The 23322-nt window shown below is 35.3% G+C and overlaps 5 protein-coding genes across 9 annotated transcripts; 4 read left to right on the plus strand and 1 right to left on the minus strand.

Moving 5' to 3' along the window:
• Positions 1-164: 164 nt before the first annotated feature.
• On the minus strand, positions 165-5048 carry LOC116345598 (death-associated inhibitor of apoptosis 2-like). Of its 4 annotated transcripts, none has more exons than XM_031775059.1 (6): positions 4779-5048; positions 3120-3357; positions 2057-3044; positions 1315-1817; positions 1030-1138; positions 165-939 (listed from the first exon to the last, which is right to left on the minus strand). In XM_031775059.1, the coding sequence occupies exons 2-6, from the start codon at positions 3285-3287 to the stop codon at positions 851-853; spliced, it is 1857 nt and encodes a 618-aa protein (XP_031630919.1). In that variant the 5' UTR covers positions 3288-3357; positions 4779-5048; the 3' UTR covers positions 165-850. The 4 variants fall into 4 exon arrangements, with proteins under 4 accessions (XP_031630919.1, XP_031630939.1, XP_031630929.1 ...); XM_031775079.1 differs by having other exon boundaries at positions 2057-3035; positions 4205-5048; XM_031775069.1 differs by lacking the exon at positions 4779-5048 and adding an exon at positions 3444-3549.
• Positions 5049-5411: 363 nt separating this feature from the next.
• On the plus strand, positions 5412-7677 carry LOC116345612 (acetyl-CoA acetyltransferase A, mitochondrial). 2 transcript variants are annotated; one of them, XM_031775092.1, is made up of 5 exons: positions 5412-5622; positions 5738-6124; positions 6210-6936; positions 7012-7129; positions 7326-7677. In XM_031775092.1, exons 1-5 carry the CDS (start codon positions 5596-5598, stop codon positions 7624-7626), a joined length of 1560 nt encoding a protein of 519 aa, XP_031630952.1. In that variant the 5' UTR covers positions 5412-5595; the 3' UTR covers positions 7627-7677. The 2 variants fall into 2 exon arrangements, with proteins under 2 accessions (XP_031630952.1, XP_031630961.1); XM_031775101.1 differs by lacking the exon at positions 7326-7677 and having other exon boundaries at positions 5414-5622; positions 7012-7256.
• Positions 7678-11511: 3834 nt separating this feature from the next.
• LOC116347637 lies at positions 11512-13088 on the plus strand. The gene is made up of 3 exons (XM_031778324.1): positions 11512-11784; positions 11925-12976; positions 13045-13088. Exons 1-3 carry the CDS (start codon positions 11747-11749, stop codon positions 13086-13088), a joined length of 1134 nt encoding a protein of 377 aa, XP_031634184.1. The 5' UTR covers positions 11512-11746.
• On the plus strand, positions 12957-14643 carry LOC116343800. The gene is made up of 4 exons (XM_031772045.1): positions 12957-13173; positions 13243-14044; positions 14161-14399; positions 14576-14643. Exons 1-3 carry the CDS (start codon positions 13093-13095, stop codon positions 14241-14243), a joined length of 966 nt encoding a protein of 321 aa, XP_031627905.1. The 5' UTR covers positions 12957-13092; the 3' UTR covers positions 14244-14399; positions 14576-14643.
• A 1057-nt stretch (positions 14644-15700) lies between these two features.
• Positions 15701-19621, plus strand: LOC116346249. Its single transcript, XM_031776192.1, has 5 exons — positions 15701-16109; positions 16962-17372; positions 17487-18469; positions 18570-19338; positions 19409-19621. The coding sequence occupies exons 3-5, from the start codon at positions 17777-17779 to the stop codon at positions 19594-19596; spliced, it is 1650 nt and encodes a 549-aa protein (XP_031632052.1). The 5' UTR covers positions 15701-16109; positions 16962-17372; positions 17487-17776; the 3' UTR covers positions 19597-19621.
• Positions 19622-23322: the final 3701 nt, after the last annotated feature.

The following is a 23322-nucleotide window of genomic DNA, read 5'->3' on the forward strand; positions in this document are numbered from 1 at the left end:
CAAAAATGCTAAGGGAATTACCTTTAAATGTGGCCATATCATATTCAATAGCTTCAAACGCCGTTTAAATCAAATAATCAGCTTGCGATGATATCATGAAGGTGTGAATTTATTACTCTTACAATTAAACGACCTTTTTCAGTTTTAAATCACAAGTAACTAATGTTCTCTATATTTCCTTCGCTAAATTATTGTAAATAATTATTACATTACACAATTGCTGTTTTGTGTTGTTGTAGCTTGTAAATATTTCATCTAGAATAAATAGTTTTATCATAACTTTGTAGATATGTGCCTTAACACTAAGAATGCATGTGACTTTATAGATAATTTCCTGTAAATTACACGAAATTCGCATATAATTTGTTTTTATGATTTGCGTTGTACATTTCATGTTGGACCAACAACAATAACCACAACAAAAAAAATAATGCGAGACATTTTGGTTTTTCAATGAATAAAATCTATTTTCAGTAGTCAAATGTCATTAAGACACACAGTTAAAAAAATAAAATAAAATTGGAATTGGACATACACATAAATTTCAAAAGACAATATATATATTTAGATGTATATTAAGTTTTAAACTAAAATCGTGGTCAATTTGAAGTCATTTGACTGTGACATTAGACATTAGATTCATAATGGACGAATTTGAACAAAAAATAAAAATTGTGACATAAGAAATATATATTCTCTTTTCATTTTCTTTTATCCATTTTAAAATTTGTGTCATTCTTTGTTGAGTCTCAATTTAGTTTTAGTAGTTTAGCAAATTATTATTGAATCAGATCCAATTCGTTTAATTTTCGAGATTTTTTTTTTATTTTCGATTCAAGGAATTTTCGATTTACGATAAAAATGTTCGAACAAATGCTTTGATAGCCGTTCGACATAATGGACATGCTGTCACGCTCGGCGCGCACTGCACGCAAGTCACTGAAACAAGAAGAAAAAAAGCAGATGTTTAAATTCCATTCCAAATTCGAGGGAAAATTCTTGGTCACAAAAAAAGAACCAAATTCTTACCAAGGTGCCCGCATGGCAAGAAAACAACGGCCACATCATCATCCATGCACACTTTGCACAGTCGGGCGTCTTTCAGTTGACGATTCTCTTCCTCCAAGGACAGTTTTTTCTGTAAATATTTACCGCAATAAAGAATGAAAATAAAACTGATTATATGTTTATTCAGCAAATGATGATATAGTGTTTCGTTTATAGGTGATTTTAATAATTATATTTTTAAATGCGACTTTAATCAGTGTTATTTTTATTTTCAACTGAACTCGTTTGATTTCATTGTTTACTTACGGTTGTGGTGTTGCTGTTATCATTACTTGTGCCGCTTTCATTTGTACTGCTTTCGGAAACTTTGCTTGCGGTACTGCTGCTGCCGCTGCCGTCGCCGCTATTGTTTCCATTGCTGTAGGTACTGGGGCATATTTCAGGTACAGTAGGGTTTTCCGTAACTGTTGATGAATCATTTTCAATTTGATTTGTGGCGTGGACTTTTTGCGGTGATGATGTTGATGATGACGATGATTCAGCAGCAGCTATTGCATGTACTATGTTATTGATAGCTTCTCTCGACTCCCTAGCATCAACGATATAATCAAAATAATCCCGTCGCGCTAAGTCGCTGTTGTTGCTATTTGTTGACGATGACGTTGATGTTGACGACGATGGCCAGCTAATGGTGGTTGATTGGCTCGATTGTGATGGTGGATCATTTGGATAATCATCAACACCCATCGTCGATGACGACGTCGATGAGTCGTGGTAATTATTAAATATCGTATCTAGGATTCGTCCAACTGTTTAAAAAAACACGATCATAAAAATCAGTAATGGGAAAAAGGGGGGTTTACCCAAAAAATAAGAAAATTCGAAAAAAAAAATGGACGCAATGAATCCGTATTATAAATATATCATTGAATAAAATGACATTGCAATGAATTATTGAAATCATCCCATAAAAAGTGTCAAGAAATTGATTTCGTATAAATTGCATTCGTCAACTGATGTACAAAATGAGATGGAAAAATTCAATTACCTTCTCGAACAATGGCGGAACTGCTTTGTTCTTCATCATCGTCACCATCATCTAAGCCCTGTTGTTGTTCTTCTTCGCGTTGATAATCTAATACCGATTCGATGAGTGCTTCAGCACATTTAAATGGGCTACCGAAACGTTCTAAATGATATTTGGTAACGGCACGTATTCTACCTTCGCTTAATCCCATCGACAAGGCTTTCTGTACTGGTTCACCGGACATTGCTTCGTCTAGATTCAATGTTGGCCGTGACTGTTGCTGAACTTGTGCTATATATTGTGGCCCTTTAACCAATTGAACAAATTCACATTTTGGAAACCAGCGTGCATGTTCAAACCATGCATCGTCTTCACGTTGCCACGACCGTAGGCCACCGTTGCATTGAAAGCATAACACTTGATCGTCGGTATTTTCATAATAAAAACCAGCGGTGGCCAATGTTTCCGGCAATTGTATCGAACTTCTTGGCCAATTTGCAAATGATCGTAATCGTGCATCTAATGAACTGTACATTCCCTTTTTTGGTGCCCGAATTTGTTGAATGCCTAGCGATCGTATCGATTCTTCGGTTTGAATTTCAACATTTGGACCGAGCTGCGCTCGTGGACAATTTGGAAAGAATTTTAAATGCTCAGTAAATGGATTATCACCGACTTCCCATTTAGCTATCACACCCTGACACCATGCACACTTCACCTGATCTGTATTGTTAAAATAATAAAAGCCAGCTTTTGCCAGAGTCTGTGGTGAAATGTATGGTACAGGCCAATTGGTGAATGTTGATAAGCGACATTGTTCATTCATGAGATCATTCCCGGGCAATTCCGTACCGCCCGACATGGTTGCTATTGTTGTTGTTGTTGCTGCTGCAGGTGTTGCTGTTGTTGGTTGTAAATTATTTATTGGAACATTACCCGAACTCGTGGGATTTGTTATGAATGGACAACCTGGTTTCAATCGACGATGTTTTCCCATCACCTGAAACAGCTGGACAGTTTATTTGTCTGTATTATAAATATCTTTACATTTAAAAAAAAAATAAAAACAAGAAAAAAAGATTACCTGATCACCATAGTCCCATTCACTGATTCTTAAACCACACCAATGACACTGTACCTCGAGTCCAGTGCCAGTGGCAAAAAAACCGCCTCTCGCAACACGTCCGGCTTCAACTGGTGCATCTTCGGGCCAATTTGAAAATGTCTGTAAACGATTCTCTTCGACATTCATTTTCGTCGCATAAATTTCGAATTATTTATGTATTTTGAATACTTCGATGGGCATGAAATACGTCTTTGATCTGTTTAATAAAATTATAAAATTTTCGTTAGACTAAAGTTAAATTTAAAGCAAAAAAAATCTTATCAAATATTTAAACGAGAGTACATTTTCACAATAAGCTATCGATTTTTCCGTATTTTTTTTTACTCTTCTTCTCACTTATTTACATGTAGAAAGTGCATAAAAGTGCACTCGTATCATCTGTAAGTTTCACTTCAACAGTGCATACATTCACATAGACCGAAAATTGAAAAGATGGCAAAACAGTGTGCTTCGACCAACTGGATAAAATATACAATGATTGTAATGAAAACTGCAAAACATTGTACACTGTCTGAATCAATGGAAAATGTTTACATCAGTCTTACACACTGTATCGGAGCCAACCAGCCAGCAAATCAGTTTGCCAGAGAGAAACACGAACACATTTGCACCGACGATAGTGCACGAGAAGGGCAAATATGTCATTACATACTATATCTCGCGTATTTTCTGTGTCTTATATTGCACATATATTTGTTTTTCGCTGTTTTTTTATTCTTTCTTTCATTTTCACGTTGCTTGTGCTCTCTAATTTTGTTTTTAACATGAAAATAAAAATAAAAATAATAAGATAGAGTTTATTAACTTGAATGTCATTTGAGAGCTTTGCAGCATTTAAATGCATCGAATTGGTATTTATGTGTGCCTTGCAGGGGAACCATTTCCCGTTGTCAACTTCTTCTCTTCCTCTTCATTGTCGTTGTGTGCATTTTTTTTCTCTTCTCAATCATCTCTCTTTTATTTGCGCAATGTGTCACAAGACGAAGTGTTGAGAAAAAGAGTAACAAACAAAAACAATTTTTTTTATTTATCGTTCTACTTACCATATGATTAAAATTAATAATAACCCATAATGTGATGAAATGGATTTAACATTGAATGTAACTTTCAGGCTTCGTACATCTAATTTCGTTTTGATTTCGTTTGTTGTTGTTCGTCTTTGATGCTGTTGCTGTTTATTTTTTTCAGTTAAACTTATTTACAATTAAACTTGTCTCTTTGCTCTCTGCATCTATTTATTTTTCATGCTATACACTGAATGCAAACTATTCAACGAAAAATAATGCATAAATTCCTAGAATGTTGATTGTTTGTCATTTGGGTTTTGATTTTTTGACGTTTTAATGTTCGACGAATGAAGAAAATGACGTTGGTTTTTCCCCCATCACACACTCGTTTAAAAACTTTTTCATCGAATTACTTTGACGTCTACCATAGACTTACTGAATATTATTACGATTGACCCATTAAAGACGTTTGACGAAAACATAAAAGCATGCACAACACCTTTTATCTTTTTTTTTTTTAAACGACACAAATTGTAGTCAAATTTATCAACAATTACATGCAACAAACGCCATCAATTTTAAAATGCGAATGAAGAAGAATTATACGCACTTTTTTAAACTAAGAAACTAAGAACTTAGGTTTTTTTATTTGTCTGCCCAGGCTTTTCAATGTATTTCTGCAACACACTCCTAAAGTGAGAACAATTCGAAATGAAGAATTCCAAGCAAATTGTGGTAGTTGTTGAACTACAAAAAAATGCGATGCTTTTTTACACCAATCCCCCTGATGCTGACTGGTACTTATACTATGAATGGATGGAGAGATGAGGAGCAAGAAAAGAAGATAAAAAAAACACTCACACTGCGAATATTATTGTTTCTTCGCATTCCATTCGGTTTGAATGGCATTTGGCGTTACATTTACACATTACACATTATTACACAAATACATTGATATAGGTAGATGATTTGATTGCCACTGATGGCGCCACTGTACTTGCCATCAATGGAATTTTCGAAACAAATATGCTTTCGAAATTTTATTTTGATTCGTGTGAGCTCACGATAGAAATGTATTCAAATCACAATTTATTTTTTGATGCAAATCGAATTGAAATCATATTTTATACTTGACGGAATTTTTCATTTGAATAGTTGCGCCATTTTTACATATATGGTGTGTGTATGTCACATGTGTAAAGTTGAACCCTTGTGTGTGGTTTCAATGACGTTTTGAATTTAATTTTTGATAATAAACATCAATGGAAAATCGGAACATTTGATTGTAATAGCCAAATCAGAGTCATACGCATATTTCTTTTCTTGGTTTTACTCGATTCGTTTTTGTTCATTCTTTTGTTCTTTTCTATTCACATACATTTATTTTTCATCACTGTTCTTTTCCATCCATACATTAACCGAAAAAAATGTATCGAACAACAAAAGTGTCAAGTGTGAGTATAAAAGATTAAAAAGATCAAAGTACACATAATTTTTTTATAATTAATTATTTTATTTTGATTGAAATATGGATTTCTTAAAAAAAAAAAAAAAAATTTCATACATTAGAAAATCATCGGTCAATCATTGTCTAATGTAAGACGTAATTTCTCATCAAATCAACGAACATCCGCATTGAATGAGGTGGTTATTGTTGATGCTGTACGAACACCGATCGGCAGTTTTCAAAGCAGTTTATCTAGTCTATCTGCAACACAATTGGGTGGTGTTGCAATCAAAGGACTTTTAGATCGAACCGGCATCGCAGCCGATAAAGTCAATGAAGTTTATATGGGAAATGTGTGTTCAGCCGGTTTGGGACAAGCTCCAGCTCGACAATCGGCCATTTTTGGTGGTTTGCCGGAAAAAACAATTTGTACAACGGTGCACAAAGTTTGTGCATCAGGATTAAAAGCAGTCACATTAGGCACACAAACATTGATGCTTGGCCGTCAGGTAAGATTGAATATTCTTTGAACGTTGACATTTGCAAGTCGGAAATGCTAAATTTACTAAAGAAAATCTATTATCCTATGATTAGAGTGTGATTGTAGCTGGTGGAATGGAATCAATGTCAAATGTACCATATTATATGAAGCGAGGAGCAACACCTTATGGTGGCATTAATCTAACCGATGGAATCGTTTTCGATGGTCTAACGGATGTGTATAATAAATTTCACATGGGAAATTGCGCCGAAAATACGGCCAAAAAATACAACATTTCGCGCAAAGAACAAGATACATACGCAATCAATAGTTATAAACGTAGCGCTGATGCATGGGCAAAGAATTTATTCAAAGATGAAATTGTTCCGGTCACAATAAAGCCAAAACGTGGGCCAGAGGTTGTTGTAAGCGAAGATGAAGAGTACAAACGTGTTGATTTCAATCGTTTTGAAAAATTGGCAACTGTATTTCAACGTGAAAATGGAACGGTAACAGCGGGTAATGCAAGCACACTGAATGATGGCGCATCGGCCATATTGTTGGCAACAGCCGATGAGGCAAATCGCCTGAATCTTAAACCATTGGCACGCATAGTTGATTTCGAAGATGCTGAAACGGCACCCATTGATTTTCCGATTGCACCATCATTGGCTGTTCGGCCATTACTTGAACGTAACAGTTTGACCAAAGACGATATTGCATTATGGGAATTCAATGAGGCTTTTGCTGTTGTCATTTGTGCAAATGGAAAAATCCTTGACATTGGAATGGATCGTGTTAATGTTCGTGGTGGTGCGATTTCGCTTGGTCATCCAATTGGTAATGCATTTCATTCATGACTGATTTGATTCAAACTAATAAAGACATTATTTTTTTTGTTCTTGATGTACACAGGTTGCAGTGGTGCTCGAATTCTGACCACATTGGTGCATGCATTGAAATCCAACGAGTATGGTGTGGCTGGAATTTGCAATGGCGGTGGCGGTGCGACAAACGTTTTAGTCCAAAAATTGTAAGAGATTGGCAACTTTGGTGGTCTTGAAATTTTCCGATTTTTTACCCTTGATAGTTTTTTTATTACAATTATTTTGATATGCACATGAATTTGGATAAAATAAAATGTGGTTTATTTTTTTTAATGGGATTTTTTTCTTTTCTACACTTTTTTCTCTTTCAATTTTGTCTTCAAACACCGGAATCGATCGCAGATCTGACGATGATATTAATGCTCAAAGTAATGCAATACAAAGACAAAAACCAATATTAACGCTGTATACAAAAAATCCATGTCCATTGTGTGATGAACTTGTTGAAGAGTTAACGCCATTTATGGATCGTCTGCGCTTAGAAAAGGTGGATATTACAAAGCCAGAAAATCGACAGTATTTCAAACAATATCGTTACGATATTCCCGTTTTGCATATCAACGGCGAATTTTTATGTATGCATCGATTGGATGCCGGTCTCTTAGATGCTAAATTAAATGAATTACAAAAATCAAGCGCATAATTTTTTTGATAGTAATAAATTGAAATATAATTGAAGTATTCATTCATACAACTTAATTTTTTTCATTTAAACTTTTGTTAACAGATCTTTTTTTAAAATATCATATATAATTCTTTTGTGCTTAGATCAATATATACCCGATTGTTTAGTGGGTAGTTCTATTGACTGTATTACAGTCGCTTACAATTTTGTTAAAATAAACTCGCATTTAGAAAAAAAAAATCGTCAAAAGTATCTCAAATAAAGAAAAATAACCAAAATAAAGACTGATGTCAAAATAATGTAAACTTTTAACCCATTAAAAGAGTAACGGTTATCAATTTCATTTTCCTTTGTACGTAACAAATCCTCGTATTCGTCCACAACCGCATCGAGCCCTTCTGACCATTTGTCGTGCCCATATTCATTCAAAAACTCAATAAAATTATGCTTCATTTCTCCGTGAGATTTGCCATAATTTTGTATATATAATTTTCGAATTGCTTTGACCATCCTTCGCGGGGTTGTTCCATTGGGCGATTCGCATTTTGGGCACTTGCAAACAAAGCCCCAATTGGATCTTAGTATAAGTTGTCTCTCTGCTCTGGGTTTTTTATTCCATTCGGCTAAATAGCTAATGAACAACTGTTGGCCTTTTTTTAATGGACGAATAGTAACACAATACCGTTGATTTTCTTCGGTGATGTAAGCGATGTTTTCTGCACAAGAATGATTCAACAACGATACAGTATTATAGAGTGAGCTTACGTTTTCGTTGGCAAAATAATTACTGCATATTATGAGGCAATGGTATAGGACCAAATGCATCAAAAAACGTTTCTTTCTTTCTGAATCAAATAATGCACCAACTTTCGGCAAATTCATCAAACATACATACACATTCCTACATAAACTGATAACGTTAGGTAAGTACGATGTGGATGTCGCCAAATTAAAAAAGAAGTGATATTTTGATTTTGAATCAATTGATAATGCAACTTTTTTTTCATGTTTTCCATTATTTGTTTCTTCGACATATTTGATTAAACTTTCTACGTCCGAAAATGTTTCAAGTGCGAATAAAACTGCTGTCATATGCAGTTTTAAGTTGATTAATTCAGGATGGAATTTTTTATTTAAGAGTGGGAAAAATGTACCACATTTCCATTGATGTATTGTATTTTGTTTACATTCTCTGCTGCAAAACATGTAATCGGCACAAACTTCACAAGGAATGAAATTTGCATTTTTCTTAAAACACGTGTTGCATATTTCATCATCATTTTCACTGACTATAAGAAATGCATCTTCTACTATAACAGTTTCACCAACTGGGATGTCACATTTTGCCACTATATGTCGTCCAAACGCTTTATTTTGTTTGATCTCCAGCACATCTGCCATACAAGAAATTTTTTTGTTCGCAGTGTAACTTAATTTCACAACATGTTTCGCCCGTTGAAGATTTATTTTGGTTCTCAGTTTCACACAATATTTTTCAAGTTTTTGAAGTTTTGGTATCAAACTTTTTGGTGGATTTGCATTTAAAGCGAGATCAATATCAACAATAGCCTCATCATACATTTTCAATTGAAAAAAACATTCCGATCTGCTTGAGTATATACCAAAGCAATATGCTCCGAATCGATTTCTGCATAGCAAAGACTTTTATTATATGAGATCATTGCTTCGGACCATTTCTTTGATCGGAATTCTGCATCTCCTTTTTTACGTAATTTAATTGAATCATAATTGTTCTTGAAAGTTCGACAAGCAAATGTCGGGTTTAATAAATTTATTAATATGTGTTCAGATCCAGAAACAGGTACAGATGCAAAAGGATTTAGATATAGGGCCCCCTTTAGTTTTGTCTCCTTCTTCCACAAATTGTCCATAGTTCCCTTAATCCAAAAAAAAAATCAATTTATGAGCTATCTTCTTCAAGTCAATGAGAATAAATCAAATGTATTTACTAAAAGTAATGAAAATCAACTGAATTTACTTGATTAGAATGTTTATTATAAAACGACAAACTTCCACAAAATAAACGCAACCTTTTCTTTGACTGTGATCAAGTGTCAATTCGATAATGTTTTTTTTATCAGTTCTTCTATACCCAGCAAACAAAAATGTAACGTTTTCACCCATTTCGGTGGTAATTTTCGTGTCAATGGAAAGTTGATTGAACTATATAACATATGCATAGTTTCCAATAAAATTGTTCATTTATTACGTTAACATTTTACAATTTATTTCTCCTATTAGTCTTTCAGTCTCATTCAAACTCACTCAAATGTGTTGCCGTTTTTGTTTGAATCTCAAAGCATACAACGGTATTGATACAATGCGCGTTTTGCTGACTCTTACTCGTTTAAAGAATGAAAGTATGTGTAACATGAGATTCAAATGTTCGATTTTGTTTACATAAAATTTATATCAACAATTCTATCGACTGTTTTCGCTGTTTGATTGCATTTTGTATCACTTATATTCATACATATGTCCAGCATCATTAAGAAGGCAAGGATCAGTTGAATATTGAACATCACACATCGACAAAATTACAGTGTATTGACAAAAATGTTTCAATACACAAAATCACAACGAAATATAATGAGTTGCCATTCAGATTTGTTTTCTTTTCAACTGGAGTACACACAAAGTTTGTATTCACATTTTTCAGTTTTCAACAGAATTAATGTAGCAAAGGAATTTTTTGTGCTTCGATTTAACATGTATCACAAACAAACAAATCACTCTATTCAATATTTAACGGGATTGATTTTTTTATTGCGACCAAAACTATACTGAGAAGTGCCGCCAGTTTAGAAAGAGATGATTTTTGGTATACAACAACAACAATCTCATACGATTGCATTCTCCGTCGCCTAAAATTCAGTTGGACAAATTCAAAAAGTCAAATATCGCTACGAATACAGAGTTTGTGTGTGTGTGAGGGAAAGTGATATAAACAAATTCATTCGGTGTTTCGGTTTGAAACATGCAATATTGAACCGGTCGCGCATATAAACAATTGAAAGTTTGTACACACACAAATGCACAACAGAGAGAGTCACACATTCACAAGGATAATTATGTGGCCATTTTAGTGTCAAACGGAATGTAGAGTATATCCATGATCTCCAATCGAATTTTCATACGCACGAGTTTCTTTGTTCTTATTAGCGGTCAGAAAATGTGCGTTGTTGTTGTTTTTTTCAAACAAATTAAATTCAAAATGACAACCGATTTCAGTTTTCAACATGATAAAATAAGACAAATGGATTTTAGTGCTAATATTGTATCAGTGGCTTTTTTATGTCACAGCACAAAGAAACGAAACATGTGAGAGAGACAATATAATATGTGTTTGTGTTTTTGTTTTTCTGTAAACGAAATACTAGTGCGAATGCAACAAACTGTAGGATTTTGACCGTACAACAGTATTCCCGATCACCGCTTGTTTTTGTGATGTGCTTCGTCAGTGTTTTGATACAACGATATCGTGTGTTCACGAAATGTGATGGATATATTTGCGAAAATATTTTGTGTCTGTTTCTGTTTTCAATTCAAACGACAGAACATTTATAAAGTATTACTGTTTATATTCCAAATCATCGAAACACATTTGAAAAAAAAAACCATTTCGACAATTCTCTCGTTTGTGATTTGTTATGTTCCTGTTTAAAAATGCATTTTCGGCAGAGTTTTGTGGCAAATCAAAGTGGAGTGATTGAGTTGTTGAATGAAAATATTGTAATTTTTTTGCATATATTGATGTATCAATAGAATCGTTTAATTCCAGTCATTTTAGTTTTCGAGGCTTGACTTTTTGCAATACAGCAATAATTTGCTATAAATAGCGGTGCATTTCTGCATTCATTTTAGTTCAAAGTTACCGTTCGCGCTGTGAAGCTATTTGAAATACCATTAAATCTCATCATCAAGTCAGAAAAATAACTTTAAATTGATAATAATAATTGAATTTCGTCAGGCAGTTTACAAGCAGAACCAACAAAAACACATTAAAAATTACAATTTGAATTGTGAAATTGATGCGAATTGATTGCAACCGAAAATAGTGATAACTATCCCATAATATTTGGAAAAGCACCAGAAATTGTGATTGATTGATTAAACCATGAGTAGAACAAGATCAAGAGAGGATCAATTTAATATGTAAGCAGTGTTTTTCGTAATATTTATTCTGTGTTTTATTTTTCATTGGATTTTCGATGCAATTTCGCGATATTGTTTTGTGACCAGTTTTTTTTAAATAAGTGTGTATGTTTTTCTTTGTTTTCGTTTCATTTATACAGTCCACCCGAAAGGAAAGACGACATTAAGAACCTTGTAGTCATAAAACAAGGCGTCAAGTCAATCATACGGGAAGAATATCGCGACAGAGTGATTCAGTTTTTGGATCATCGAAGCTACAAAATGACACTGATTTCGTCACTGGCATCATTGTTGGCGTTGTACAAAATTCAAGAAGCCATCGATGATGGGAACCAACAATTTTTTGTACAAAACGGTAAAACATTTTTCATTGAGTGCTTTAACGGTGTTTTAGCCGATAAAGTCGACAGAGAGGAACTAATGCCGCCAGCTTTTCGTAACATTGTCGAGGCACACTTCGGTGTAGAGAATTTTGAATGGCCCGATAAAGAATGCCTGGGAAATGGTTTTAATTATTTCTACCAAGATCACATTCGAAATAATCAGACCAATCTCAACACTCATTGTTCAGAACATGTTGAATCGTTTTTTCAAATGAAACGCTGGTATTATAACATGAATATCAATGGCCATCAATACAATGGATCAAAATTTGACGGCATCGATATACGAAACGCAAAAGTTTACGCCACTAGTAACAAAGATCTGACACATGGTGATGTAGAGAGAACAAATAAGATGAACATTTTATTGTATGAACTGGAAAGAATCGGTTGGCAGTGTCAAAAAGTTCATAATGAACAATTGGTTCCGGTCACTGTCAATGAGTTCGTTAAGGACAATTGGTTCCAATCACTGTGGATGTTCGGTCAAATGCAACGCCAAATCGAAGTGTTTCATCAATATTCACAACAATGGCATGCATTCCGTCGCGATGGATTGATAACGAACAATCGACCGCCAAAAGTGAACAATTTCGCACTTGTCCCGTTATGCCGATTCCAACTGAAAAACGTTCGATTGGATATGACAGATATGTATTATTTGGCGAACACTGTACTAGGAGTGGTGCCAAGTTCTCGCAATCCGCTGACCAATCGAATGAACAAATACACACTGGACTATTACTTGTACGGCCATCGAGATGAATTGTGGAATTTGGTTTTCGACATGGATAAAATCAAAAAAATCGGCAAGCAGAAGCGGTTTCACTCGCAAATCATCACCAATAGTGTTTGCGTGTCAATATTGTACGAGAAGCCAGCGAAGGCTTGGGTGGAAAATTCGGAGCAGGCCACATTTAACAACATGACATATGCTAGTGCCATCGATCCTAACGAGAAAACGTGGGTGGCCGTTGTGCGCCGCCATATCAATTCAAACATTGAGGTAAATTAAGTTTGTTATTACATTTTTTTTTTCGGAACGTGATTGAAATTTGACGTTATTATTTAACAGGAAAACATTAAAATATCCAATCCACGATTTCATTGGCAAACCGAGCAGAAGAAGAGAGATCGAAAGGCAGATCGATTGACCTGGTGGTTTGTTGAAGAAGAACAAATGGATTTCAAGTCGTACCCAGTGATACCATCGCCGCGTGGATCCACATGGAAAGCGTACATTCTGCATCGCATCAAAATGCTACGAATGGGAATGCAAGCATATGCGACTCGAAAATATGCACGATTGGATCTCGATCACCACATCAAGGCTACCAAAACAAGTGATAAAGTTGCCATGCGGGTAACGAACAACAAACCGTCTTGGATTTGGATTGGTGCTGGAGAAATGGCACCAAATCGGCCATGGGGCATAAAGAAGCGGAAAAGATGCCCAGGAACGCGTAAATTGGCGACCAGCTTCAAGAAACAAGAGCACACAAAGGTCAGTTTTCAAGATGAATGGGGTACATCAATAACGTGTGCCAATTGTCACGAGCGATTTCCAAGAGAAACCAAAAATCATCGATTCAAAATTTGTCGAAATTGCATACCAAAACCGATTGTTGGACTACCACCGATAATTGTGACGAATTTGAGCAGACAAGAGCTTAAAAAAGAGCGAATTGTAGAGAGAGCAATCAATCCAGATCGTGAGAACATCGAGCGTTTAGTGCCAAAGATAAAAGTTATCTTCAAAACTTGGTCATTAACTCGAGAATACCATGAATTGGGTGATGCTGCACCAGAAGACATGATTGAGCACGTAGTCATTTGGCACCGTGACATTGTTGCCGCAAAGAATATTTTATTCAAAGGTATGTGCATAATTGTATATTGTATTAATATTAAATTGAGAATAGAGAGCAGAGCGTTAGGTGTTCAGTGTTCATATTAATTGATTAATGTTTTGTGTTTATTTCTGATTTTATAGGAATGTGTCGTCTTTTTGGCATACCATTGCCCAATTCGTTGAAGAGACCTGACAATCCACACCATGCGAACAATGTCAACTGATAGCAGCATAAAATCAACAATAATCATAAGAAGAATATTTTAACAATTTTGTTAGTTACTAGGCGTGAATAGTTTAAATCCAAGGATTTCTATTGTACCCTTGACCGCAGTACGGGTCCCTATTTAGGGCTGTGCGGAATATAAAAGAACCCGTAGGTGAGTACTTTATTGAATTGATAGTTTATTTTTGCATTCAATCTAACTGAATTGTTTTTTTTTCTTTTTTTCCTTTCCATTTTGACGGTAAAATTGACTGAAACTACACACAAATCCAACCCCAATATTGACCGTCAACATATGCCCGATAATGGATGAATTTGCCACAACTATAGTTCTTGCTATAAATCATCGGTTAACTGATGGCGCTACTATACTATGTGTCGTCAAAGACATTTTCGATGCGAAATAAAAGCATTGACAAATTCTATTTTGATTCGTGTGATCTCACGATAAAAATGTATCCAAATAGCAATTATTTTTCGATGCAAATAAATTAAAATCATGTTTTAAAAGTGATTTTCTTCTTGACGGGATTTTTTATTTGAATAATTGCGCTATTTCTACATGGAAAACTCTTGTGTGTAGTAAACTCTCAATGACGTTTTGAATTTAATTTTTCAGTTCAGATCATAAAGATGTTACTATTGACAATTTTTGTATAACATTTACTTTGATATGAACTGAATTTGGATAAAATAAAATATGGTTTTTTCTTTTCTACATTTTTTTCTCTCCCAACTCGTCTTCAAACACCGGAATCGATCGCAGATCTGACGATGATATCAATGCTCGGAGTAATGCAATACAACGACAAAAACCAATATTAACGCTGTATACAAAAAATCCATGTTCATTGTGTGATGAACTTGTTGAAGTTTGCATATCAACGGTGGATTTTTATGTATGCGTCGATTGGATGCCGGTCTCTTAGATGCCAAATTAAATGAACCACAAAAATCGAACGCATAAATATAAGAAGGTAGAAATAAATTGGAAAGTATTAATAAAGAATGATTTTTTTTTGTTTCATTGTGCTCTTTTTTCTCAAGTCATTGTTTAATTAAAAATTAATAATTAGAATTAAAAAAAAATAGAATGAAACGTAAATAAAAATGTTATTCAACTCTCGGTCACAGTGAGTAAAAGAAAAGTTCGGTTGTAAAAATTACAGAATGAGTCAAAATAATGTCAAGAAAAGCGTTTTTAAATTACTGTAATTTTGCATACGTTAGCAAACATGAAGTGGAGGCCTTTGGAGATGTTGATCATCTTCACGGAAACAAACCATTTGGCATGGAATAATAGGACAAGAAAATCGGCGTTGATTTGACTTTGAATGTGTGATGTTTATCGTAGATTTAATTTGAACGAAGGAGAAAAACCACCTGTACTGATGTTTTGGTGTACACTAGGGTGTTTCTCATATCTGAAAATAAAAAAATGGTAGTCGTTAATTAAAAGTGCAAAAAATTCTAAGACAAATCATGACATTTACACAAAGCATCGAATGATATTGACACTTCCCGAAGCAAAAAATTCTTTATAGCAAAATGTGTCTAATGTCAAAATATTGAATTAGCATTATTGATGTGAATCGAGCCTTATGACATTTGACGTTCATTTCATTGGTTTTCGTAATGTCATAATCGCCGCTTCATCCATACCGAGAACATGTTTATCGTTGTAAATACCAAGTTTACGCAGCAGTGTTAATTCCAATTCAACGTTTCAATTATTCTACGATTTTGTTAATAATTCATATTATTTTCGATATACGTGCGTTTTGTATCAATTTATTCCGAATTGTTCAACACTTGATCGATCGATTGATCCGGAGTCCAAGCAGATTGTTGAATTCAAATCACCGTGAGTAAACTTAATTTACAGTGAAAATTAAAGTGAAAAATATTGGTGAATTCATCGGTAAAAATTATTATTTTTGATGAGAAAATGCCAGCGAATACACGATTTATTCAAAATTTGAATAACGTGCTTATTCTAAGCAATTATTCATCTCCTTCTTATTGTGAAATTCATTCTTATTTCATAGCACGACATATAAGCCATTTGTAACGTGAAATATATTTAAACTAGTCCAATAATTATTTAACGTTGAACATATTAACAGTAACATTACATTTTATGAAAAAAGTAATGTATTTCACAATTATTCTGCAGTACATAATTCTGTTGCGTGAGGTGGTGAAATTCATTTCAAGCAGTGATACCCATTTTGAATTGGTTCCATTGTTTAGAAAAGAGAAACAATAACTCGTTTATCAAAGAAATGTGTTTAAATTTTTTTTTCTCTCTAAATCACTGCCATTGTTATCAATCCGAAGATTTTTGTCATTTTTCTGTGTTGCATGATTTTGTGTGTGTACCAAAAAAAGCGATAGATTCGTGTTTTGTTGTCGTTCGATCAAATTGAATTCGGAACATATGTGAATATTTGTGTGGATTGGTTAAAAGGATTTTTCACTTTGATTGTATGTTTTGCATCTGTGCATTCGGTTGATATTTTCAAATTACATGTGAATGCTTTTATTTCAGTGCTGGAGCACATTTTTTTTCAATGTATATATTTTTTTATATACTTTTTTTCGATCGAACATTGTTTGATATGAAAAGTCGTCACTTTTAAATTATATGGATCAATGAAAATTCAATACAAATTCGTTTTCAAACTAAATCGAATGTTTGTTTTTTTTTCAATAGGAAAATGGCGAATCGCTTCAAGCCATCCATACCAGCGAAGGGAGAAACGAAGGATGAGATTACGACGATCAAATGTGCGCTGAAGACAATCATTCGCCCACAATTCCAGCAAGCATTGATGAGCAAAATAACGGACCTGAGTTTGCAAGCCACTTCAATTTGCGTTTTGGGCTCATTGCTTTTCTTGTTCGAGGTGCAAAAGGCGTACGAACATAGGCATTGAGAATAATGATTTCGCATTCTTTGGTGGAAGTGGAGAAAAAAAGATCCAACTCTGCTTTAACCAAGTGCTATGGCATAACAATCAGCCACCGAAACCGAAGTCGACGTACAGACCACGAGGAACAAAGCCACGAGGACCACGAGCAGAGCTGCCACGTATCGACCCTGAATTCAAAGCAATTGTCGAAGGTAATAAATAATTATAGTTGATTTATTAAACAATTAAACCCCCTTATAAAATAGCGAGTTTTGACTACACAGTACACAATTTAGTTGAATTTGAAAAACATATTTTATTTTTAGGTCTTGACGACTATCATCGTATCGATTGGCCCAACAACAATGATTTCAGCAATGGCCTAAAGCATTTGACCAATCAATACACAGACAACGTCGTCACCAACTCAACAACGCATGCTGACAAACACATCACCCAGTACTTCAGACTGAAAGTGTTCGAATTGAACACAGACGGAGAAGAGGACGCAGAGAAATTTTTGCCAAGTGACATCGAAAGTGTTGTAAAACTGATCATCAAAGAAAAAAACATCAGAGTGCCAATTCACGATCCAAACAAACTCGAACGGTGTGGCATGTTGTATGACATGGTGAACGACTTCAATGTGTTTCCAGAAATCGATCTGCATGACCTCACGACTGACGAAAAACATTGGTTTAAGGCCATGCCAATGTTCCTATCTATGCAACGTGAGATAGAAGAGTATAACTTGGAGTGGCCACATCAGCACCGATCCAAACGAAAGAAAAGAAAGCGCAAAAAGTCAAAGCGTCGCCCCAAGCGCAAACAAATGCTCGACGATCTAAAGTTTCGGCCATTCATCCGGAATTTAGTAGTGGTGCCGATGTGTGATTTTCGCCGAAAGCACTTCAAAATCGATTGTTCAAGCATGCACCAGGTGTTGTCTTCGCAAAAATTGCTACCGAAAGTGGAAGTTGAAAACAAAAACGGAACAACAAGCATGGTAATTCTTCCACAAAAGGGTTTCAACGATGCGCGTGATCATTGGTGGAATCAGTATTTCTACATGCGGAAAATTCGGCGATTCGTGCGTGGAAAAAAGAAGTTTGATTTTTCTATAAACACCGATGGAATCGCTGTGTCTCTGCAATACTCGGCCAAAAAGAAGACGAATAACACAGAATACGACCGTTCTCGCATCGTTGAAATGATTTTGGATGGCAAATTCGAAAATTTTGCAGGCGTTGATACAGGCTTGAAAAGTTGGAACACCACAGTGACACACAACATTATTACTGGCACCGAAGTAAGTTTTTACATTTATGTTGTATATGTATCAATGGAAGATAGACCGCGTAAATGCTATAATTCAATAACTAATCATTTAAAAAAAAAAAAAATTTCAGACCAACTTTGTGATGTCGAGCAAGCAGTTCCACTGGCAGACTGGTCAAAATGTGCGAAATGCCAAAGCAAAGCGTTGGACCAAAGCTTTCATCGAAGAGGAGCGCCGAGACAGAGAAAATCGTGAGCTGTACCCAGTGATGCCATCGCCAAAAGGATCATACTGGCTGAACTACATCAAGCACCGAGTCAAAATGATGAAGCATGGGATCTGTGCTTACTCGACTGCCAAGTACACTCGACTCGCCTTGGACAAACACATCAAAAGCAGTAGTGTTGTCGACAATTGGGTGGAAAAGGTTACCGATAAGCAATCGACATTGTTTCTTTTTGGTGCTGATGGCGAAGTACCATCTGACAGCCGAATAAGTATCAAAAAGTACGTGCGCTGTCCAGGTGTTCGTAAGACTTTGAGGTCAATAAAGAAGCGCCGAAATTGTGTCATAGATCTGGTGGACGAATGGGGTTCATCTCAAACAGACGCAAGATGTATGAAGCGATTCCAAAACCAGCCCAAATCGGCCAGATTCAAGAAATGCCGGTGCATACCCGACGCCAGAACATTGCTGCCAATAAAAATTGTGTCAAAGTTGGGCAAGAAGGATCTATCGGAATTTGGATTGTTGCAACGCGCCATGAACGAAGCATTGGAAGAAAACGAGCCTTTATTGTCAAAAGTAAAAAGTTACTATAAAAACTGGCAATTAAACCTCGAATGCTCTGTGACTTGGCATCGTGACGTCGTGGCTGCTAAGAACATTCTGCTGAAAGGTAAGGCCAATTGACGATACAATTGCGATTGAATGATTGCTTAAGAAGATTCATTTGTTTGATTTTTCAGGACTATGGACATTGCTAGGACTTCCGATACCGGATGCGATCAATAGATATAAAGTCCGCGATGCTGTCGCTGAGGCCGCCGAAGTAGCCGCTGATGTCGCTGAAGCAGCTGCTGCTGCTGCCGCCAACGTAGATAATGATGTAGAAATGTTCGAGTACGACCAGCAGCCAGCTGATCATGCTGTCTGATCAGCACAACGCAAACAAAAAAAAACAATTGTAACATTAGTTATTAAGGCTATCCCGACCATGTGAGATAGTAGCGTAGCAAAAGGTTGACACCCCATTTGGTTGTTGTTGACTGCGCAGGAGTACAAATGGGGCGTTTTTTCTTTGTAAGTAACATTCAATTTTGAAAACAGTTTTTTGCTTCGGGAAGCGTGACCATCAGTCGATGCTTTGTGTAAATGTCATGATTTGTCTTAGAATTTTTTGCACTTTTAATTAACGACTACCATTTTTTTATTTTCAGATATGAGAAACACCCTACTGTACATAATTGCAATAATTTTCAATTTTATGTCGAACGGAAAGTAGACTTTGTATGCTCAACTAAAGAATCGAGTTCTCTACACATCTTTTGATCTCGTTTTCACGCATTCGCCATTGATTTATTTTAAATTGATCATTCTTTTATTTCAGGCCGTCGACACAAATTATACATTATTTTTAATTATAAACAGACAAAGAAATTTATTTGAATATCCTCATCAAAAGAAACATATTTTACGCTGGCTTTTCTCCACTGGCTGGTATTGGTGTAAATTAAGTTTTTCTTTTGTATAGACCGGCAGCAGATACCGAACTCGAATTACTTGAATTATAAAAAGTCGGGCGTTAAGATTTTACACACAAAAAAAAAGCTTTTATATAGTCATTTCATCAAATGTTCTATTCATTGCTGTTTGATACATGTATATTGTTGAATTTTGCAAGGAAGGAAACACAATTAACAGTAATCTCAATATTGTCTGAACACTTTGTTATGGACATTAAATTGTTAAATGCATTGATACATTCTCGATGAAGCCACCCATAAGAGACCCATGAAAATTTAATGAAGATACCAATGATACCAGGCTTTACTGTGATTCATTGTCTAAAAATAGCAAGTGTTTTTTTGTATGCTCAATCTCTTCTTTATAATTATAAACTGTATAATGAAAAGAAATTCAAAAAAAAAAAAAAAAACACAAATGATGTGGCGAATGTAAAGAGCTTCAACATGGCATAATAGAAAATGATGTAGAGAACACATAAAACTTGAATGCCAAATTTTTATTTTTTTCGATTTGATATTTAATGATGGTTCACCGCATGAACAATAACAACAACAGCAACTACATGAAAAAAACAATCACAATAAAAATGTACAAGTTACGCGACGACGATGTCACAATGTTTGAATGAAAATTGCTGAAGTTCTTTTGAACGAAAGATTCTATCGTGATGTGTCTCTCTTCCTCTCCGTCTCTCCAATTTCTCGGCGTAACCTTTTGCTCTGCCATTTTCGTTGAATTTATCGTAATTCAAGCGTACCCTCGACCCATGATACTATTTCATTGAACTAGTCAACACAGGTGTACATTTGTTATAAAATGCTTTCTAACTGCGTGAATCATTTATCTTTAATCAAGAATTTTTATTGATCGATATAGAATCGAAGTGATTATAGTGGCGGAAAAAAAATTACAAAATGAACAAATTAGCTTCCATACTTAGTTGTAATGGCCCTCAATGATGTTCGTAAATTATGTAATGGCGAAAATTTTCATACACCAAAATTCAAGAAATCGCTGACATTATGCCTATGCTGATCGATGGACAATATTCAGCTGCCAATTCGAGTGTGTGTGTGTGTGTGTGTATCTCTTTCGCTCTGTCGTTAATCACGACTGTTTGAATTGATCGTTTTTTGACTAATGATTTTTGAAATGGTAATTGGATTTAGGTTTTTACATCATTTCTTGACTCGGTCTCGGTGGCTGGAGATCGAGCGTGCCGGACGACGATCTAGGCGAAATTGATTTTGGAAAAATACAAGACGATCACTTCGATTTTTATATAATACAGTTTAATAATTTTCACTCATTTTGGGATCTAGATATGTTTTTCCCCGGAGGCGAATAAAATGTTAGCTTGTGAAAATCCCAGTACCAATTAATTTCAAAACATAAATTATGTGTGTTTTGTTACACATTTTTTGGATGGATTTTTCCATTTCAGTTTCGGTCACGACAAAACGAGTACGGTGGCCGGTACAAAAGAGCGCGCAGTATGATCGCTGGGATTCATTTTGGAATAGCAATAATTTTGTTTGAGATATGACCATTGAAATGAAATGTATGTATGTGCAGTAGCTGCTTGGTGGAATGTAACAAACGAAAATTATGTAGATTAATGAAAACGAAGATGAAATGGATTACTTAACAATGAATCAATCTCTACTATCGTCCCGAAAAAAAAAGAAATACCAACCAACAATAACAACAGCAAAATCGTTTCTCAGCCACACTTCAGAGAATCCATGATCGAAATGCTCATTTTCCACTTTCGTTCAACTGATTTCAAAAGATTACATATTTTCATGCATCGCGAAAGCACAACACGAAACACAACTGAAGCAGAAGCATCAGCAGCAACAACGGCAACGTCAACAGCAGTAACCATTCAATGGTAAATAACTGGTTTGAAGTACCCCGAATTTGTGGTGTACTTTCAAAAAAAAAAAAGCGACCAACGAATCGAGACCCAATAGCCTGCTGCTGTTGAAAAAGGCAAATCTTTTTGTGTTTGTGTCACGATGTATTGGAACCGTATCGTGTTGGTACTGTGAATATGAAATAGAATCCAATTGCCATCATCGTCGTGTGTCTGTTGTGTAGAGTACACACAAAAGATGTACACGAAGATGAAGCAACATCAACAAAAAAAAAGTGCAAGAGAATAATACAGTAAGCCGTAAAATGAAGCCGGCTCGCGCGAATCGCACAGAATGTTATATCCATCGATGGTAACGGCGGTACGTTCAACAGTAAACATTCTTATAAATCGAATACGCGACACACAAACGACAAGAAAAACGAACAAAAAAAAATATCCAAACGATGCGAATATCTATCGATTCGATTCAACGTTTTTTTTTATCTTTTAAATTGCATTATGCATTAATTATTAGTGTATTTTAAATTGTTGTGAGTGATCGCAATTAGCTTTTGTCGAAGAAAAAGTTGCTTAGACAAAAGCCAACGAGAAATGGCCAAAATGAAGAAGTTAGTCGACAGAGCAAAAGATAAATAGAAAGATCATTTTGTTGTGTGTGAAAACAGAAAAAAAAACTGAATATTATGTGCTATGCATACTCACAACGAGATCTGGACAAACCTCTGCGCGCAACTACTCTACGGTAAAAAAAAATATTATTATTATTATTTACATTAACTTTTTTGTTCCTCTCTCTTTCCTTCTATCTCTCGTTCAAAAAAATATGTGTATGGTTGCAAATATGTACTCGGCTGTTCGGCGCACGTTACTTTGTTGGTGTGTGCGGTGTGTGCATGAATGGGCGAGTGAGTGAGTGTATGTTTGGATCAGTTTGAGTGAACGCTTTGCCATTTGTAAATTGTAGCGTTGATTTCAAGTTAAAACATTGTTTGAGACAACGTTTTAATGTTCATATTTTTTTGTGTTGTTGCCTCTTCTCTTTCTCTCTCCCTTCCTCTGTTTCTCTTTCCTTTTCTCGGCTCAATGCCCGTTCGCGCTATTGTGTGTTGTGTGCTGATCTTTCGCGCAAACACACGTACGCATGAATCGTTTACAACCACATGCAACCACACATATATTAAACAAATCCACAACATCGTCGAGCACACAGCACTTCTGTGGCGGTTTCTTCACGCAGTTTAAGTCTTTCTA

This window comes from Contarinia nasturtii, unplaced genomic scaffold, assembly GCF_009176525.2.
Source record: "Contarinia nasturtii isolate CC-2019 unplaced genomic scaffold, AAFC_CNas_1.1 Cnas_scaffold_129, whole genome shotgun sequence".
Lineage (NCBI taxonomy): Eukaryota > Metazoa > Arthropoda > Insecta > Diptera > Cecidomyiidae > Contarinia > Contarinia nasturtii.

What these genes read in the sequence shown, in the direction of transcription:
- LOC116345598 (XM_031775059.1), bottom strand. Translation starts at nt 3,287, where the DNA reads ATGAATGTCGAAGAGAATCGTTTACAGACATTTTCAAATTGGCCCGAA. An exon ending in TTCCGCCATTGTTCGAGAAG is followed by an intron (nt 1,818 to 2,056) that starts GTAATTGAATTT and finishes TTTTTTAAACAG; the next exon opens with TTGGACGAATCCTAGATACG. An exon ending in CTTGCCATGCGGGCACCTTG is followed by an intron (nt 940 to 1,029) that starts GTAAGAATTTGG and finishes TTCTTGTTTCAG; the next exon opens with TGACTTGCGTGCAGTGCGCG.
- LOC116345612 (XM_031775092.1), top strand. Translation starts at nt 5,596, where the DNA reads ATGTATCGAACAACAAAAGTGTCAAGT. An exon ending in GAACAACAAAAGTGTCAAGT is followed by an intron (nt 5,623 to 5,737) that starts GTGAGTATAAAA and finishes TTCATACATTAG; the next exon opens with AAAATCATCGGTCAATCATT. An exon ending in CATTGATGCTTGGCCGTCAG is followed by an intron (nt 6,125 to 6,209) that starts GTAAGATTGAAT and finishes TCCTATGATTAG; the next exon opens with AGTGTGATTGTAGCTGGTGG.
- LOC116347637 (XM_031778324.1), top strand. Translation starts at nt 11,747, where the DNA reads ATGAGTAGAACAAGATCAAGAGAGGATCAATTTAATAT. An exon ending in AGAGAGGATCAATTTAATAT is followed by an intron (nt 11,785 to 11,924) that starts GTAAGCAGTGTT and finishes TCATTTATACAG; the next exon opens with TCCACCCGAAAGGAAAGACG. An exon ending in GGATAAAATCAAAAAAATCG is followed by an intron (nt 12,977 to 13,044) that starts GCAAGCAGAAGC and finishes TTGTACGAGAAG; the next exon opens with CCAGCGAAGGCTTGGGTGGA.
- LOC116343800 (XM_031772045.1), top strand. Translation starts at nt 13,093, where the DNA reads ATGACATATGCTAGTGCCATCGATCCTAACGAGAAAACGTGGGTGGCC. An exon ending in ATATCAATTCAAACATTGAG is followed by an intron (nt 13,174 to 13,242) that starts GTAAATTAAGTT and finishes ATTATTTAACAG; the next exon opens with GAAAACATTAAAATATCCAA. An exon ending in AAAGAATATTTTATTCAAAG is followed by an intron (nt 14,045 to 14,160) that starts GTATGTGCATAA and finishes CTGATTTTATAG; the next exon opens with GAATGTGTCGTCTTTTTGGC.
- LOC116346249 (XM_031776192.1), top strand. Translation starts at nt 17,777, where the DNA reads ATGTTGTATGACATGGTGAACGACTTCAATGTGTTTCCAGAAATCGAT. An exon ending in ACATTATTACTGGCACCGAA is followed by an intron (nt 18,470 to 18,569) that starts GTAAGTTTTTAC and finishes AAAAAATTTCAG; the next exon opens with ACCAACTTTGTGATGTCGAG. An exon ending in TAAGAACATTCTGCTGAAAG is followed by an intron (nt 19,339 to 19,408) that starts GTAAGGCCAATT and finishes TTGATTTTTCAG; the next exon opens with GACTATGGACATTGCTAGGA.